The sequence below is a fragment of the Ctenopharyngodon idella genome, chromosome 11 (genome assembly GCF_019924925.1).
Source record: "Ctenopharyngodon idella isolate HZGC_01 chromosome 11, HZGC01, whole genome shotgun sequence".
NCBI classification, from domain to species: domain Eukaryota; kingdom Metazoa; phylum Chordata; class Actinopteri; order Cypriniformes; family Xenocyprididae; genus Ctenopharyngodon; species Ctenopharyngodon idella.
In genome coordinates, this window is record NC_067230.1 from 10,960,283 (window position 1) to 10,980,533 (window position 20,251).

At 35.1% G+C, this 20,251-nt stretch overlaps 1 protein-coding gene across 3 annotated transcripts; it reads left to right on the forward strand.

Annotated features, from left to right (window-relative positions):
- The first annotated feature begins 828 nt into the window (after positions 1–828).
- Positions 829–20,070, forward strand: rpn2 (ribophorin II). 3 transcript variants are annotated; one of them, XM_051911536.1, is made up of 18 exons: positions 829–878; positions 1,660–1,847; positions 1,929–2,024; positions 4,331–4,506; positions 4,608–4,683; positions 5,177–5,311; positions 6,171–6,347; positions 8,117–8,235; positions 9,160–9,265; positions 9,782–9,873; positions 9,962–10,076; positions 10,864–11,058; positions 11,218–11,304; positions 14,805–14,900; positions 15,065–15,140; positions 15,569–15,698; positions 17,501–17,597; positions 19,807–20,070. In XM_051911536.1, the coding sequence occupies exons 1-17, from the start codon at positions 866–868 to the stop codon at positions 17,550–17,552; spliced, it is 1,929 nt and encodes a 642-aa protein (XP_051767496.1). In that variant the 5' UTR covers positions 829–865; the 3' UTR covers positions 17,553–17,597; positions 19,807–20,070. The 3 variants fall into 3 exon arrangements, with proteins under 3 accessions (XP_051767496.1, XP_051767497.1, XP_051767495.1); XM_051911537.1 differs by lacking the exon at positions 17,501–17,597; XM_051911535.1 differs by lacking the exon at positions 829–878 and having other exon boundaries at positions 1,629–1,847.
- The last annotated feature ends 181 nt before the right edge of the window (positions 20,071–20,251 follow it).

The following is a 20,251-nucleotide window of genomic DNA, read 5'->3' on the forward strand; positions in this document are numbered from 1 at the left end:
GTACCGCCAGAGGCGGAGCGTTAGCATTAGCCGTTACGCTTTTTTGGCTAAAGGTTGCAGGCTTGCCTTCCAGTGGCTTTGACATTTATTTGTAAGGTAACATAACAACCTGGACAGCTGTGCTCAATTAATGTTTAATGTTTGTCATGTGACAACACTGTAGCATCTGAAACATTTTGTTGCATATTGTATACTATTTCACACACTATTCTTTAAAAAAACAACAACAAAAAAACAACAACTGTGTACTGGGCAGTAAGCAGTAAGTGTGCCATTCCAAACACAGTTCGGTCTGCGCAGCGCCGCTTCAAGTCGAACAACCTGACGACTTTTCATGTGGGGTTATCCTGTGTCTGGTTGGCTGGAATGAGAACTAGTATTGGAGAGGCCAATCACAAAAAGACACAAAGCACAATACAAAACACCGTCGGTTCTTCACTACGCGAGAGTCTGTTTTAATTTTCACAGAAACGGTATCACCGTGATCATTTCTGAAAGATGTTAATTTTAGCGTACACTATTATAAAAAGGCATTTAGAAGCACATGTATTATCTTTCATGTTTCATTCATTTTTGCACGACTTGGCTTACACCATATCTAGTCTGTAGGGGTGTGTGCGCCTCAATGTAATGTCCGTTTCATACCTTTAAATATTTGCGAAGTTTGTTTTTTATAAAATACACGTGTTGTATTCTACATATAGCATATATCATTGGGTTGTAATTTTTTTTTATTTTTTTTTATATATTTTGAAATTTTTTATTAGATCACATGAACGCATTGTTCACCCTACACCGGTGAAATAGGTTTCATCCGCGTGTCCCGGAAGTTCCTTGAGGTTTTGGTGACGCTGCATTAGGCGACATGGCTCATCTCTGTAAGTGTCATTTTTGCACGTTTTCATGCTGTTATTTAAGATTTATGTTTATTAAAATACATTAAGAGTAAACAGGCATACGTTACTGATATGTTTAGGCGGTTTTAGTGAATGCAGCTAATTTTTTTCGAACAGTTCTTGCAGGCAGCTTTCACCACCCAGTCAATCAGCACTTTCATTAATTCTGATATTAATACATATTAAACATGATATTAGATTTTTATTTTTTTTTAAATGGTGTTGTGCGCAGTATTTATCCGGAGTCAGTATAAGTTTTATTATAAATGTATAGTCTCGTTAACAGTAGCAACGTAGTACTATAGCTTCTGAATATAGTAATGTAGCATTTATAGTACACATGTCATTTCTGGTGTTTAACTCTCAAAGTTTTCACTTTTGTTGTTGGGTTATAAAAAGCTAAGTAATGGCACTTATAGGGTTCCAGCTGGGAATTTTCATTTTTTGATTTCTAGGCCTGGCAAAGTTATGCACCTTTCTGTAGTGAATATACACTTTTCAATTTAAACTCAGCTGTAAAATATTGAATTGGCTAGAAATTGCTCTTTGTGAGGGCAATCTCTATAAATGTATCAAAAAAGTTATGCTTTCAGACATCCAATTTGCAGAATTTTCACTTGATTTCAAACAACCCAGCTCTTTCCACACCCACAAAATGCACTTTATGCTTTCCTAGCAGCCAAACGTTTCCCTTGCATTGTAGTCTCCCTAAAATGTGTCATCATATGAACTGCATTCAGTTTGTTTATGTATCTATTTAAAGGTTTGTTCAGCTTGCTGGTCCTGTCCCTGGTTATTGAGACCCAGACCCTGACGCCGTCCCATCATCTGACCACCAGCGATGTTGCCAGACTCCAGGCTGTATTGAGCCAACCCCTCACTGACCTCAAGTCTGCTTATTACTCTGTTGTTGGACTTAGCAAGTTGGGGATCTTTGTTGCAGATGCAGATGTAAGAAAAAACATCTTTCATATTGGTGGAATGTTAGTAAGTCTTTATCACTCTCTAATTTTGTCTTTTCTTCTACCTCAGGAGACATGCAGGTTTATCAAATCAAACCTGGATCCCTCTAGCGTTGAGTCACTGTTTTATGCAGCAGAAGCCAGCCAAGCTCTCTCTGGATGTGAGGTAAAATACATCATCTCTCTCCTTTTGTGTCTTAATCACTGGTTGTCACAATCAGCTCCCTAGTTCAGTAGTCAGGGCACTCACCAGGGAGTCAGCCATTTTAAAGGCTGTCTCAATCTCAAAATCCTAGAACATTCAGTCCCTAAAAAAAATTCTACAATGTGCCACGTAACCCAGGGAACATTAATGTTCACTATGATTCCTTAACTCAGTAGTTTCCAAACAAGGGTCGTGCCCCCTCAACATTGGGCAGGATGTGAAATAAGATTTTTAAAAAATAAATAAATAAATACAGATTTTTTTTTTTCTAAATCCAAATAGAAAAATGTAGAAAATACCGAGATATATACCGTATATCGCCATTCAGCCAAAAAATATAGAGATATGATTTTTTGGGCCATATCGCCCAGCCCTAATAAGCAGTGATGGTAAAACAAGTGATACTTTTAAATATTAAAAGTTTAAATATTAAATTATATTTATATAAATTATTATATTAAATATAAATTATATAATATTTCACAATATTACTGTTTTTACTGTATTTTTAATTAAATAAATACAGCCTTGGTGAGCAGACGAAACTTATTTTAAAAAATATATATATAAATTTTTTTTATTTTTTTAAAAGAAGTATATATTTATATATATTTATTGGACACTTTTTCCTACTTATCTCAATGGCAAAATGTGTCCCATTCACCCTATATATATATTATATATATATATATATATATATATATATATATCAACATTAATACAAGGGTACCATCACACAGGGTATGTTTTTGTATCAAAGATGCACAGTCAGTGTCTATAAATCCAAATCCCCACTTTTACAAAGGTACATTGTCAAAAATGGCGGTAATATAACGCAATTTGCTAAGGCAGCATACTCTGCACTCAACCTGCTATATGCACGTGCTTGTGTGGATGCAGTTTGTTTTATGATCTGTCCTGACAGTAGTTATTTTTTAATTTCACAAATAAGTAGAATGAGATGAGTTAATATTTCAAACTGTTTCTTTGCTTTTTTTAAGATTCTGTACTGGGCTTACAGTTCACATGTTCTGGGTACTTTGTAGTGTACGTGGATGATTGTGTTCGTCCTCCACCACCAAACACCATTTTTGACCCAGGAACCCATAAAGAAAAAACAAAAAACATTTTAATGAGTGCTTGAAATGCTTGTAAAATCAAAATATTTTTAGTTATAAAATTATATAATATTATTAAAAACGTACTTTGCTGTTAAACACGTTATGTCATCTACTTTAAAAACACCCCAAAACACTTTAACACTTCAAAATGTCCATAAAGACATGATTAACGTAATCCTTATGAATCAAGCAGTTTAATCGAAGTCTTCTGAAGAGATTTATAGACCATTTGGTTGTTTGCAAACAGCGATGATGTGTTTTGTGTTCGGAGCCTACCTGGTGGCAGAAAATGACTGTTCTGCAGTAGCAGTCTGTGGAAGCCATGGAATAAAATGATTAAAAAGGTAATTCCAAGTTTATATCTCACAATTCTGAGGAGAAATATTCTATTTTATTATATATATATATATATATATATATATATTATATATATGTATATGTATGATATTCTGCTTTTCTTCCTCAAAATTGTGAGTTTATATTTCACAATTCTGACTTTTCTCAGAATTGTGATATAAACTTGCACTTGCGAGTTATAAAGTCTGAATTGGGAAATAAATAACTTGGAATTGTGAGGAAAAGAAGTCAGAATTGTGAGAATGTTATAGGTTTAAATGTTATTTATGTAAAATGTTATAGGTTTAAATAGTGTTGCATGCTAAAACTGTAGGGCTAGTACATTGCGCCCATGTCCATATGTGAATATTATGTAGATCTATACATCAAATTCATTCTTTATTAGTAGGGTAATGGTCGCAGGTTTCATCATTCCAGTCTGTCTGTTCAATGGCGTGCAACCATAAATGCCTGCGTCTTAGCTTCTTCAAAAATGGTATTCTGTAAAAATAAAGACAATCTTTTTTTGTCTTCCAATTCTGAGATTCTGGGAATCTCATTCGTTTTCTTCCATTGTTACCACAGTTTTTCTGCCACCACAATGCACGCACAACTGCAGTGATGTAACAAATGATCTACATAAAGCTCATCAAATATGATAAACATAAAGCCAAACTATATTTGCTTAATGCATGAGAATCAGTGAGGTTTGTTTTTGTGTGTCACGCATGCACGTTCGCGAATACAAGTGAAATACTCTCACTGTACGGTCCTGTAAAAACTATTGTTGCTGTATTTTGATCCTGACAGATTTCTGTATCAAATGACACGCGTGATTTGCTGTTGGCTACTGTGAGTGAGGACTCCACTGCATCTCAGATTCATCAGTCTGTGAGTGCTCTCAGCTCCCTTGGGCTACCTCTGGCCTCACAGGAAGTGGTCAGTTCCCTGAAAGCTCGCATCTCCAAAGAGGATAATGTCTTGGCGTAAGTACATTTCCTAACATTTTTTTTCTTGAGGCTTTCTTTGTGGAATCTTTATTAGTTAATTCTCGAGACATATCTCTGACTTTCTCTCTTCCTGACAGAATTGTTCTGGCACTGCAAACTGCGTCTCGTCTCTCTCAGCAAGCTGAACTTGGAGATATCCTGGAGGAGATTGAGGTATAAGAGTGTAGCACATAATTTCTGATTTATTAGCCATGGACCAATCAGCTGTAAGCTGGAGAATAGACTACAGAAATACTAAAAAACACTGGAGTAACACTGGAACTGCCTCTATTTATAATGTAATTCAGTTAGTATAAAAATTGACTTTGCATAGGCTAATTTAGCATAATGAACTAATTTAACAAATTAATGTTATGATTTTTACTGTGGGTGAATTTCTCACAAAACTTGTCTAGGGTCACATTTCATACCAGTGTCTAAACATTATTAAATATTAAATATGCTTCATTATTACAATTATAAGTGCAAAATATAATTAATCTTAGTGGGATGAAATATGACCTAGAAATGTTTTTAACAGTCAAACATTTTTTTCAAACATTGTCATATGCTTTATGTGCCTTAATTATTTTAATTATTTTTTTTTAGGATTCTGTTGTGATTTCTGTACTTTTTTTTTATTATTATTATTTTTTTTTAATTGTAGGATCTGGCTGCCCGTTTAGATGATCTAGGAGGATTGTATCTTCAGTTTGAGGAAGGGCTGGAGGCCACAGCACTGTTTGTTTCCGCTGCGTACGCCCTGTCTGATCATGTGGACATGGAGCCCCCCTTAAAAGAGGTTTGGAGTTCGAAATAAATATAGAACTATGTAGAATATTTTCCTTGTACAGACGGAGTGAGCTCCATAGGATTGATATCAGTGATGCACCAATTTTTTTGTCCAAAACAGCAATTTTCAGTTTTGTCTGAAATGGTTTTAGATGGACAAAAACATTGACCAAAATAGTGACGTTTAATTAGTACTTCTCTGATAGTGTTTTGACTGTGTCCATGTATATTTTATATTTCACACACACAATGTTAATAAACTACAACAGGTAAACATGTCAGTGTGGACACTAGTGCTGGATTAACAATATCGCTTTCTCGATTTTAATTGATACAGATATGCATTTTTAACTCTCAAGATCAATCTTTTATTCTAAGCAGTTTTCTGTAAATTTATTTACAAAACTTCATTACATATTTAGCGCTCCTGCCATCCAGTAATCACAATAAGCTTTGTGCTTTGTTACTAATATGAAACAAAGTCTCAACTTTCAAATTCAAAAAGAAAGAAGTAGTTTTGGCACTCTTTAATATGGCGTGACAGATTGCTGTAGTGCCTCAGTTCAAGCGGCAGCACGGCTCAAGCACATGAGCCGATCATCACTTCCTTCTTACTACTAGTTACAGTATGAAATAAACATGAATGAACGTCAGTAGGTATGTTGAAAGAAACAGTACAGCTTACTGAAATGAATCATGTCTCATGTAATCAGTAATCACTCAGTGTTTTAACAGATTGTATACTTCTATATTGAAAGCTGTTTAATTACCCATAAACCCATTAGTTGCCTAGTTATTAGAGTTTACTATCAATTAAAAGTTTATATTTCACCAACAAATTGTAGTAAAAGCACACTTTTACATCACAGGATCAGGTAATCCAGCTGGTGAATTCCATCTTCAGTAAGAAGTCTTGGGACTCTCTCTCAGAGGCATTCAGTGTGGCCAGTGCGGCTGCAGCGCTTTCCAACAATCGCTTCCATGTGCCTGTTATTGTCAGTGCCCAGGGCCCTGCTGCCGTATCCCACAGCCATCCCTTCCTCCAGGTAGGCCTCATTCTTGAGTGTGTACTGAGTAAATATCTATGAAAGGGGTCATGAAATGGAGAATCAAAATGTTCTTGATATTTACACATATAAGAGGTTACTCTAAAAATAAAAACATATGGCAAGTTTCAGAACTCAAAACTAACTTCTCAAAATATGAATTACTCATTTCTGCTTTTCTCAAAAGGCTGGATTGGAAATTGGTAGAGTCTAGATGTTAAAGTTCTCCTCCACATGCTCCTTAACATATAACATCGTTATATGTAATCAAGGAGGTGTTCTGAACAGCTCTTGTTTGTCCATCAATCACGAGCGATACTGCTATTGGATAAAGATGTCAAGTTAGACCCTCAAACTCTCAAAGACCGTTTTTCTGTGAGTGGAAGTAAAAAAACTGCACCTCCAAAAACTTAGCATAGCCTTTCTAAAGATCCAAGTATTGCAAATACATTGCCTCAGCAACTGAAAGATAAAGTTTTTGTTTGTTCTTCACATTTCAAAATGGACTGTTTTGTGAATTTTTCCTCAACATGCTTCCGTTTGTTTCAGTTTCTTCTGCCTCGGGTTCTTACTCGGGTTCAAACATATACGGCTGTATCACAGTGCTTGCCATCTCGAGTATCAAAACACTACATGCTGTTGTGTTAGTCGATGAAGTTAGCCAATCACAGCAGTGGGTGTTTGTTTTTGTTTCTGCACTAAAAACTTTGCAAACTTTATAAACTAACTTTGAGAAACAATATAAAAATCTGAAACTGCATTCCATGACCCCTTTAACATTTTTAAACCAAAGGCATAAAATATTGAAATAGCAGCACTTATGTTCAAGAAGGAGCATGAAATGTGTTGTGCACATGCTCTGCTGCCAGTAGAAAGACTTGGGGTGTGTTCACATTTTCCAGGTTTGGTTCAATTAAAACAAACACTGGTGTGATTGCTCTTTTAGTGCCGTTCATTTGAATAAGTGCAAGCGCTGCCATCCCGAACTTTGGTGCGCACCAAACAAGCAGATGAGCCCCCTGAAGTGGTGGGTCTTGGTCCACTTCCAAACGAACTCTGGTGCGGTTTAACTGAAATATGAATGTAACAAAGACATTTAAATAAACTAAAAACCAGACGTGTTGTCACATGATGTAATCCTGAAAAGGAGAGAATGCCCAATCATACCTGCTTTTTCTCATCATAGCCGAGATTTTGCCCATTACAGTTTAGTACAGGCATCGGAACTGCATCTGTTTGCGGCGGATCTTTGTTTGTGTGTGTAACGGAGGGATTCCTGGCGCTGTTTTGATTGCATTACATATTTACTAAGTTCTTTGTGAGTTCTCAGCTGGTAAAAAAAAATACCGTAATGTGTACATGCATACAACGAGTGCATTTAGCCCAGCACTAAGCATTGTTTTGGATGTTCGGTAAGTTCCAACGCAAAATATACATCACAAGGTTTTTTGGTTTGTTTGTTTGTTTTGTATCTTTAGGTTCAGTGTTGAATGACAATGTTAACACCAAGCAAACCTAAATGTATAATTTTCTTTTTTGGTCTGGACCAAAAGAACCAAGAGAACCGAACTACAAATGTGAACACACCCTTGCTCTTTAAAGGGTATTTACCAAACTCAGAACTCTTTCAGTTGTCTGGTCTTGTGATAAGTCTTGATTAAAATCATGCTGAGTTTTGTTTTTCCCAATTCTTATAACAGTAACTTTTTTTTTTTTTTTTTTTTTTTTTGCCCTGAGATGATCTGTACTGTCTGTGTTTGTCAATGCAGCTTCAGGTGACAGATGTCTTGTGCCAGCCGCTCAGTTCAGCCAGTGTGCTAGTGGAGTCCGCCAGTGCTGTGACCTCAAAATCTGCCATCCTAAGTCAGGCACCATTCACCCTCAGAGAGTATGTGCATTGTAGATCACTTTAAAATGATGGATATTGCTTGTTCTAGAGTTATTAAAATACCAAATACAAGCTAAACAGTTGATACCAGTGAAATGTCTAGTATTGATACCAATACCAGTGATTGGCCATACAATTTTGAAACTACAGCAAAAACTAATATGCTATTGAACATACTTCTCTCAAGTTAAAGAAAGTGTGCACAAAACTGTGCCCAAAAATGAAAATTGTCATAAATTAACTTTTGTTCATTTTCGTAACTCAAATCGAGATTTTTTTTTTTATTATATTCTTATATAAAAAAGACATTGTAGAGACATTGTAAAGTAATCCATATGAATCAAGAGATTTAATCTAATTATTGTGAAGACACGATCACTTATGATGAACAGATTCAATTTTGGATTTTATTCATATAAACAGTGATCAACACACATAAATAGAGCACATAAAACATGGTCAATGACACCTCAGACGTGCGTGCATTACCCGCAAGAACCAATGAGATTTGTTCTTGTACGTCGAGCAAGCACAGTTGGGCTTTGTGTTTATACTATATTTATAGTTTAAATATAATATCTATTTAAATATATAGTGTGCACAGTGCTTGAATATTTTAGATTGCTGGGTAAGTTACCTGTAAAACAAGAACATTTACAATGTGGAAAAAAGTACACAATACATTGTTTTTTTTTCTTTTTTTTTCTTTTTCTTCTACTGATACAGTAGACTGCTATTCTTACATTTTGTTTTTATATTTTAGTATTAGTATGTTAACAAAATATCACTACTTTTGACATCATTAGCTCATTAATTGTAAAAGATTTCAAAATTATGGATAAGTAATGCAATAATAAGCCTGACACACATACATTTATTTTGAAAATATTTCATGTTTTTAAAAGTCTTTCCTCTGTTTCACAGTGGGGTTTTTGAGCTGAATTTTATGGACAACCAACCAGCAAGTGGCTACTATCAGTTCTCTGTTGTCATTGCCGGTGACAGCCGATTTGTTGCCAACCATGTTGAGGTACTTAACTGAATCTTTGATGCATGCTATGAAAATAAAGAAAAAAAAAAAAGCTGAGTTGTTTGTATCTGTTTAGCTTGTGTGTCATGTCGTGTCTTGTCATGACTACTCATAGTTCACATTCAGGTCAAAGAGTTGACCTCAGCCTTTAACTCTTAATTGTTGCAGTGAACTGTGATTCATTTCCTTATTCACTCAACATTCACGTTTAATTGGTCAAGCGAGCGTTCATTCACATTGTAGCTATGTAAAGAATAATTGCGCTGACTGTTCAGTGCACAGTTATAAGGTCAAGAGCATGTCACATTTGCTGTGGAGATTGTCAGAAGTCATAGACCTCTTTAACTGAACAAAGCAAAAACAAAAAAAAAAGACAATTACTGTAATTGCTGTATTTTTCCTTTCTCCCAGCATATTCACATTTATGAATGTCCATTTAAATGTATTACAATCATTTCTTTATTTTGTGTCATTTTTAAAGCCTAAGATTGAAACTTTTTTGATTTACTTTCTCAGCTCAAAGTAAAGGTCTCTACCCGGGTTGCAATCAACAACATGGATTTGTCTGTGGTGGACAAGGACCAGAGCATTGGCCCCAAAACCACAAGGCAAGATTAGCATTTATCAAGCTCTATTCATTAATTTTCATTTTATTGTATAACTGTGCCAACATATTTGCCAAATTCTGTGTTTCAGAGTGGAATATCCAACTAAAGCCAAATCGTCTTTTATGGCGGACAGCCATCAAAACTTTGCCATGACGTTCCAGTTAGTTGATGAGACCACAGGAGTGGAACTTACCCCTCATCAGGTGATTATTACAACCAAAATTATTATTATTTTTTTATGTTGAGCTTGTATTTTACATCATAAAACATGGTAAGTCAGTAAATTGTGCCATATTGGGTAGTTTTTTTCTTTTCTTTTTTTAACCTTATTAGTATGATAATTGCGGCCCAAGTATTTTTGTCCATTGCTTGTCAATTTTAGAGTGCACAAATACTTTTCTTACAGTTTGGCATAACCCTGTAACTGAACAAAGTATAACTTTCAAAACGTGCATGCATGCATGTCAAACAGATGGAGATCAACAGAGAAATTAACGCAATAATTTTGATTAAAATATGCATTTACATGCATCATAAAATGTATGAAAGAAATTATATTATATATTATAGTCTTTTACATTTATGCCTTACAAGAACAATAAATGACATTAACGTTACTTTTTTCAGAGGACTGAATGTGTGTTCTTACAGAACGTTCTAACTCTGCGTACAAAAATAAATAAGATTTTTTTTTTTTTTTTTAATAAAATGATCAGTAATAAATCTGACTGACTGGTAATGTTAACAAGCTAGACAATGACCATATATGGCAGGTAAAGTTAATAAGGTCAGTTTCTAAAAAATGCATCTAGTCCAACATTAGGCTTAAGTATTTGTAAAATGAATTGTTGGATCCATAACCTCAAATAGGGGTGTGTCATTGATTCAGCCCATGTCATCAAAATCAGCCAGGCAAGCAAAGTTGGCAGCCCTGGTTAAATTCACTGTTCAAAAACGTTTGAATAAACTGATTCAAGTCTTTGTTCTCAGACCTTTGTGAGGTTACATAACCAGAAGACAGGTCAGGAGGTTGTGTTTGTGGCTGAACCTGACAGTAAGAACTTGTATAAGTTTGAGCTGGACACAGCTGAGAGAAAGACAGAGTTTGACTCCATCTCTGGCACCTACGCTCTTTACCTGATGGTAGGAGATGCTACGCTGGAGAACCCTATTTTGTGGAATGTGGTAAGACAGTTGTTTTCACTAGAGAATGCTGGGATCTTGAAGTAAACTTTTCTAAGAGCTTTATTTTTGTCTTTTCTGACATGTTTGGAAATTAAGCTGTTGAACTGTTACAAAAGACATGGATTTAGTATTTGAAATGACTTTAAATTCTTCTCAAAGGCTGATGTTGTGCTGAAGTTTTTGGATGAAGAGGCACCTTCAACAATTCAGGCTAAAACATTATACACACCCAAACCGGAAATCCAGGTAAGCACTCCAGTGACCGGAACAGCATCACAATAAATGTTATGCCTCTAGGGCTTGGCGATATATTGAATGTCTCATTATTACCAACACGTATGCAGCATAGACAGCTTTTTGATTATAACAGGACTCGCAAGAGTGCTCAGTTGGTAAGTTCACTCTGAACTGAAATGATTGACCGCTTCAGTGATTTATAAATGGAGAAATCACTTTCTGTATATAACTCATTCACATTTAGAGTCAGAGATTTTTGTTCATACTACTAAGTACACACTGCAAAGATGTGGGATTGAATCCGAAATTGTGATGACCATACCAACGGCAGGGGCAAAAAAATCTAATTTGTCAAAATAGATCTGTACATTAAGTCTTGGAGTGTAAATGCAGATCTGCCACTTGTTCTTTTATGTATAATGTGTTTCTTTGTTCTTCATTTTATTAATGTTTACATGACCTTTTTAAAGCATTGTTTACTTAGTGTAACTACGCCGATTTTCAATCCGTTTTGTATTGTTACAATGTTGGTAGTATGTGTAAATGAACAATGTTTGAATATTCATGTCCTCATATAGTGAGACTGCAAGCTCTGACAACAGCATCACACATGCTTCAGTATGTGTGTAGTATTCACACTGAAACACACAGAACATGCAGACAATTTAGATCTCAATAGCACTTCTTTTGAGCTTTAATATTTATAGACACTAGTCCATATCATGATATGATTCATTCAACAGCCCTACTTTTGATTTATTCATCCAAACATTGCCAAATTCCATGACTTTCCACTTTGTTACTGGATTCCGTCCATGTTTTCTACATCGCAGAAATCATAGGGCTCTACATGGTATTTGCCATGTTAAAAAGTGTTAGTTGTGTTGGTTATTTTATAAGAGATGCACCGATACAACTCAGTTGCACATAAGGTAGTTTTTAGAAACTCTACTGTGTGTGTTTTTTTTTTTTATATATATATATATATATATATATATATATATATATTGCTAACAAAGAAACTGGAAACTGAACAGAAACAGAAACTGGTTAACTTTCCTGAGGTAAATGCAAGGTTAAGTATGGAAGCTTGTTTCTGCCATTAAATAAAGAAAATAAAAAGGGTAATTGACTTTATCACGATTCTGACTTTTTTTCTCTCACAATTGCATCTTATAAACTCACAGTTGTCAAAAAGTCAGTCTTTTTCCCTTCACAATTGGACATAACACACAATTGTGAGTTTATATCTCACAATTCTAACTTTACCAGAATTGTGAGATATAAACTCGCAATTGTGAGTTATAAAGTCAAAATTGCGTGATATAAAGAGGGATAAACTCGCAATTCTGACCTTTTTTTTTTTTTTTTTTTTTTTTTCTCACAATTCCGAGTTTATATCACGCAATTCTGACTTTATATCTCGCAATTGTGAGTTTATATCTTGCCATTTTGAGGAAAAAAGTCAGAATTATGAGAAACTCGCAATTGCGAGAAAAGGTCATAATTGTGAGATAAGTTGCGAGTAACTTTTTTTTTATTTCATGGTGGAAACAAGCTTCCATAGTTAATTGACTTTGGCTGCGTTTACACTGGCACAAAAAAATCTGCTCTTTCGCTCACATTTGACACAGATCGGAATTAGTTGCACACGTGTGTAAACAAAATCTGCACGAGATCCGATATATTTTTATTTATTTATTTTTTTTCTTCTTCTCTGCATCCGATCTGAGCCACTTCCAAATGTGGTTTTAAATCATACATATCTGATCTCTGGACATGCAACCTACGTCTAAACACGCATATCCAATTTCCCTTGGAAATCCAAGCCACCACATGGTGAGGGTGACACATTTGCGGTGGGAACTTTTATAGGCTATGTCTAGGCCTATATCTTTTCCTATAAAGAAACTGCGGACACACATAAACACCGACACACATAAACACCGACACACACACACACACACATTCAGCAGCTGAATTTCAACCTCTGCCCGGTTAATTTAAAAGAGCCCACCGTGGTTTTTTTTTTTTTTTTTTTAAATAAACCAAAAGCTTCACTGGCTAGGCTACTCTCTTTCATGCGCCTTCTCGTTATCATTCATATTTGAATTCATTCGAATATATGTAATCTTACCTGCTACTTTATTTCACTTCAGAATTATAGATCTAACGACATAAAGATAAGACATAGATAAAATAACAAATGCAAATTACCTTTATTTTCCAGTCTATATCCGTACAGTAGGATTTCGCACTGCAAAACATCCATGACACTGACAGCTGTTAACTTATCCATTCTGGCAGGTAATCATGACCACTCGACGTGAAATATATAAATAATTTTAATAGCACAGCCATTCAAAACCCGGGGGTCTATCATGTGCATGTAGAACTATCAATGACAATCATTTTGGGGCAGGAAGTAATGTAAACACAGATATCCGATACCAGTCGCGTCTAAAGTGAATGTAAACACACTGGCCAAAAAATTGGATATGGCCAAACGATTGGATCTGTGCGTTAAGACTTGCAGTGTAAATGCAGCCATTGTTCACAAGAAGCTGAAGAAGAAGAACAAGATGTAACAAAGCTTTTCAAATAATGTTAGGTGTAGGGTGAAAAACTGCGGACGTGGCAACCCTGGTTTGAACTATGGGTGATTCACAGGCTTAAAAAGAGCCTGCCTTATCATTGCTATTTTTTTAACTGTTAATGCGTTATTGTCGCGTTGCCATCCCTAAATTCAACACAAGACCTTTTTTTCACACACAGTATAAATTGCAGTCTGACACGTTTTTTCCTCCCCTTTTTGATTGACAGGATATGATCGGCCCTGATCATCAGCTGTTTTTAAACAGTTAGCCGATGGACTATAGTGAAAATAGTTGCTATTATTGGCCAATACATCAGTGCATCCCTATTATGTATTGTTGTGTTCTAAAGTTATAACCATTAGTAAGAAAGGTATGCAGTTGATAGAGGACTCTTCTCAATACAATCTACGTAGCGCTCTCCTTTGTACAAAAGGCACAAGATGCCATTTGTAACATACTCAAGTTATGGTGGATAACATGGGCCATTAGCATTTGCTTCACTTTAAATGCTGCTGTCATTACAGAAAATAGGAACATACCAAATAATAAAAAATTCTGGGATCCATGTACATTTGTATTAGCAATTTTATTAGCTTGGTTAAACTAGAACAATGTGAAATAAAAGCATTCTCATTAGCGGTGTCAGACCACTGTTTGTAGGTAGATATTGCTGTTTCTTTATGTACTGCTAATTTTTGCAGTGAGTGTTTCCTTTCATTAAACATTTTGAATTTAATTGATAATAATGTTTGGTTAAAATGATGGTCCCTCATAGAATATCAGAGCACATATACATAAATATTATGTTAATTGAGAAACAAATATATCAGTATGTATTAATTTTTAAACTATCACTCAGTCCTATTTGTCACCTCATTTCTGTTCTTTTTGTTAATACTATTGTTTATACAGCATCTGTTCAGAGAGCCAGAGAAGAAGCCACCCACAGTTGTATCCAACACATTTACTGCCTTGGTCCTCTCTCCATTTCTGCTCTTGCTCATACTGGTAAGGACCTTCTGACCCATTATTATGAGTACATGGACTCAAATGGACTTAAATTAAATCTGTTAATGTTGTGATATGTCACCTTTCTATGTATTCAGTCTACCAGTCTTAAACTCTGTCATGTCTGTCATGCTCATTTTTTTTTCTCTCTCTCTCATATTCAGTGGTTTAAACTTGGAGCCAATATCTCAAACTTCACACTGTCACCCAGCACTATTCTCTTCCACATAGGCCATGCAGGTAGGTTGACTGTCTTTTACTACAGAACACTCTGCAGTACTTCAGTGTGATCAATAGAGTCAATAGAGTGCAGCAGTAGGGTTCAGAAAGTACAAATCTCATTTTCTTCATAGAGAAATTGAATTTTCTTTTACGTTGACATAAGTGGTTTTTTTTTTTTTTTTTTTTTTTTTTTTTTTTTTTTCCTTCAGGACCCGTATTTGACGTTAGACATGAGGTCAAGATCTAGCACAATGCAAAAGCAGTTTAGCATACAATATAAACAAAAATGTCCTCAGAATCAAATATTGTAATTGGGGCTATTAATTGATTTTAAAATAACCAAAGTGTTCAGTGATTAATCATGCTGAAACTTATAACCATATTTAAACATTAATTATACACATGCTTCTGAGAGAATTTTTTTTCTTCTTTTTTTTCACTTGCAGCTATGTTGGGACTGATGTACGTGTACTGGACTCACTTAAACATGTTCCAGACTCTGAAGTATCTGGCTATTATAGGCAGCCTCACATTCCTGGCTGGGAACCGCATGCTGGCACAGAAAGCTGTGAAAAGGTACAGTATCCATCTATATTTTAAACATTTTCAAAAACCCATTTGTGCACTGAGAAGCTTGTTCTTTTAAACTGATGTTTCCTCTAATGTCCTCTTGTCAGCACCATCATAGTACAGTTTTACGGGTTGTTGAAGTCTTACTGCCTTGAAATGCACAGCATTATTTAATGTGTTGACATTTTTTGCACTGAAACAGGAAGTCGTCAGGGGCATATTGAGTGGCTCATCCCACTATAAATAAAAAAGGGCTAGTAGCGTTTTGTTTAGATCTCAGCCCAGCAAAGCCACATTTGACAGCTTGTGATAGCCATAGTATTACAGTTATATATGAAATTGTTACTACAGCAAACAATGATAATTTTTAATAAGGCTGATGTTGCTTCATTTGAAAAGCTTGTCATTTATGTTGGTGTTATCTCTTCTACTTGTCAGTGCTGTTTCTAATGCCAAGGCTTTTGATATGCATTGTCATCAGCCAGAAAACTACTTTCTCTCAATATAGCATTTATACTTGCATGGCGACAAGTCTATGTAAAAGCAGCATATAATAAAGCAATATGCAAAACCTATGAAACATTTGAATGCATCAAAAATACCACAAGAGACTTCTATGAACAAATGAACCTGTTAGGATCATAAAGATAGTCTTATGCACAGTCTTTAGGAACCTTAATGGTGTTGCTTAATTATATATTGCCATCAATATCATTATGAATATATTGTAAATATTTGACATATGGCCCAGCCCTATTTCTGACATATTAAAATTAGAGGCTTTGATTTCTTTCTGCCTCTTGCGTGTCTTCACTCTGAACATTTTGCTAAACTTGTGGGTGTGTTGCCATCTTTGTAGTGTGTGCTTGGTTCACTCAGAAGTGGTTTCCTCTTATCATTTTCTGTCTTTTGGGACTAGATTATTTTCACAAATTTAGAATCTACCTCCATGAGTATGACCTGATAATTAACAGTCTTTCACTTTCAATTAATCTGTAGTGCCTTCAGAGAGACCATAGGGAGAACATAAGTGCCCATTCAGTGTTTAGTGTTTTATTTTTTTCTAGGCACAGTTCTGTACAGCGGGAATGGCTTTTAAGAAGGGTCTGACTTCTGCTTGTCTAGAGTTTCATCTCTTTCCCAAAGGGACATTCATGCTGGCCTTAGTGACAGTTGATGCAACAGAGTTGAGAAAAGTTCTTCCGATGTCAGGGAAAAGTCAGGGAAGCTTATTCATCTGTAGTCAAGTTTAGGCTTCTTATTTTTTACTGCCAATGTCACTAGTTGACAGGTTTTCAAAAGTTATGGCCAGTTACACAGCCCATCAAAATTATTGGGGCATGTAGACTAGCTGTAGAAATGCCTAATAGCAACCAGCAGTACAGTGACCTGGTAATTGCCAACATTAAAGGTGTGTGTGATGGGGCATTTAAGAGCATTTCACATCAAGCACGATAACTATAACCAGAAAGTTTTAATAAACATTCTGATTATTTGAGAATAGGGAAGTCCACACCACAGCTATAACAGATAAAGAAACAAAGGAAAAATGTCGTTGGAATCACTTTCAGAGCTTTTTTTTTTCAGCTGATTAACCATGAAAACTTTGACTATTAACCATAAAAGCCAATCAGAATCCAACCGGCTTTAAATAGCTCAAGCATTTAAAGCAGCAGATGACAACATAGCAGCGTACATTTATGATAACATTATCCTCTGCTGGTGTGGATGCTAATATAGTTATTGTGTTTCTTTCTTTAACCCTTCTGCGTTTTTCCATTCCTTCTCTTTCTTTACCCTTCCTTTAGGATTGCTGCAGAACAAAGTAGTAGGTTGGCAAAGTATAGGAGTCTGCGGTAAATGCCTGTATGTTATTCAAAAAGAAATGCCAGTCTTCAGGCTGAAGTAAGGCTTGCTGTTGCCACCTGTGCATCCCATAATATTGCATCAACATTTCCATGGCAATACCTACTGCATGGCTATGTCGGTGTGTTTGTGAAGTGAAGCTCACAACCTCCTCTGAAACATAACGGCCATTTGTGACTGTCAAGCCATATTTTTCATGTCATGCTATTTATTGATCAGAGTGTTGTTGTGATCACTTGTTGTTTTGTACGCTTGTTTCACTTCATTAGTGTGTGCATTGACTGACCGCTAAACTACGGTTCAGGCCCTGTGTGATAAATTGCTTGATCTAAGATTTGATATTTATTTAGTCCTAAAGTCTTTTTGTCACTGTGAAAGTTACCCAGTTGTGGAATTGCCTGATTAAAGTTCTGCTTGAGCAACTACTCTGCAAACTCTAAGGAGCAAATTCACTAAACTATTGTTTTCAGTGCAAGCATGACTTCTTTCTACACTTTTAAGCCTAACAGTCAAAAATACTAAATGAAACAAGTTGATTTTCCTCAAGTATTACTTAAAGAAAAAAATAATGTGAACTCAATAACTGGTTATATAAAGCTGAACTACAACAGATTTCTAGTTCCCAGCATGCTTTGCTTCTGACTGTTAATGGAGAGTAAATGTTAAAATATTATTGTGTTTTGGGGTGATCTGATAGTGTTTAAAGGTGGGGTAAAGCCCTATTCGGACTGGAATATCACTCGAGGGCTGTCATTTCATGTATCGGATGGGACTAACATCTCCGTGTTTATCACAGATGGGAGTGTGTATGTTCTAGATGTGGGCGTTCCAGAAGCTCACATGCTGTATTTACATGCATCATTTATGGTGTATATATCTTTTAATCCATTATTTATTGATATAACTTTAAATTATTATTAATAAAACCCTATTTAAGTAAACTTCACGGGTTGTACAAGTGGCTGTTTATAATAAACCCACATATGTGAGCAGTGAAATCTAGTATCTTACTCTTTCTTATTTGACACTGAAATTAAAATGGTCCGCCTTTACAATTTCTGCGATTTGACTCTATTTGTTAGTTTTATCATTTATTCTTTCATTGGATAGGCCTACTACCTATATTGAAATTAAATGAAACATTTCTGTTTTGGGCGTTACCATTGTCTTGAAGAGTAAAGTTTAGATCAATGATTGGCCAAATACTACTTAAACCATATTTTGCTTTATTTACAAAGCAATGGCTGTGCACACTTCAGCACAGTGATTGTTTCTTTGTTACTTTTATCATTACTGTAGTACATGCAGATGTGCTTGTGGTATTGCTAACTAGCCGTTAACGGTAAAAGATATAAGTTCATTTAAAGATTCTGATTTGAATGGTTTAATGCAATTTAAGTTTCAGCTACACAAATTATAAGTTCAATTATAGTTTAATTTAATATTATGTGGACTCAATACACTACTCGTAAACATTAGTTTTTAAACTTAAATGGTTTAAGGCAATCTTTTTCCTTAAATGGTTTGAGTTCCTTGACTCCTTCCTTGAGTTTTACAGTGTATGGAAATAAGGGGCATCGTAGAATGTACTGGATTCACAAATGGCAGTGTTTTTTCTCTGGCACAATTAACACATGCACCATTGCCTTTATATAAACTAAATTGTTGTTTTTTGGCGCAAAGGGTTCTCAACCGGTTTTACTTTGAATATGACAATACGAACATTTCTATGTCATACAGAAGTAACTATCCCTTTGAAATTAAATTTTTAAATAATGAATTTGCACTAAATATAAGCCTTTAACATAAAAAAAGTGTTTTTCCATCTTTTCGAAAGTTCATAAATCTATTTAGCACAATTATATGCTTATATTATTAGTATTTAGCATGCAATGCTGTACAGTTCCATTAAAGTATGCTAGATCAGAGTAGTCTGCTGAATCCTTCTCAACCTTGCACTGAACTGCAAGATGAGGAATTGCATTGTGAAAATGAAAATTCTGTTTAGTGTTTGCACCAATACGTGATTTGCATAGGTTTTTGAATCAGGTGCTGCACTGTAGACACGAGGCATGCTAATAGACAATGCTCAATGCATGAAATTTTTTCTTTGTGAATACCCTCTCCTAAAGTTGTTTTGAATACTGAGTGGATTGGTCATGATTGGTCATTGGTCAAATCTAGTCTTAATCAGAACTTGCATTGGTCAAATCTAGTCTTAATCAGAACTTAATGCTCTCTCTTTCAGACTTGAAAGAAAATGATGCTGGCAAAATCAAGAGAAGACCACAATGGATGCTTCATAATCTTTTTTTTTTTTTCTTTTTTTTTTTTCTCTTCTCTCCTGTATTTAAGAAATTTGGGAACAGAAGTATTGGTGGTGGTTTAAAAGAGAAACAAAGGTGCAGGCCAAAATATTCTGAAATTGTCAAATATACAGATTGAAATTGACAAAATTAAGAAACGTGTGGTTTTTTTTTTTTTTTTTTTTTTTTTTTTTTCTGAAAACAAAGCACTGTAAGATGAATGATACTTTGAGGATATGTGATGATTGTTGCTTGTACATTCTTGTTTGGTGGTAATGCAAATTTAAATTTGTGATGTTCTACTGTCGTTTTCTCTCTTCTTTTTGGTTCATTTGTTTTGTTTTTGAATACAAATTCCTGTCCTGTAATGAATAGTGAAGCATGTTC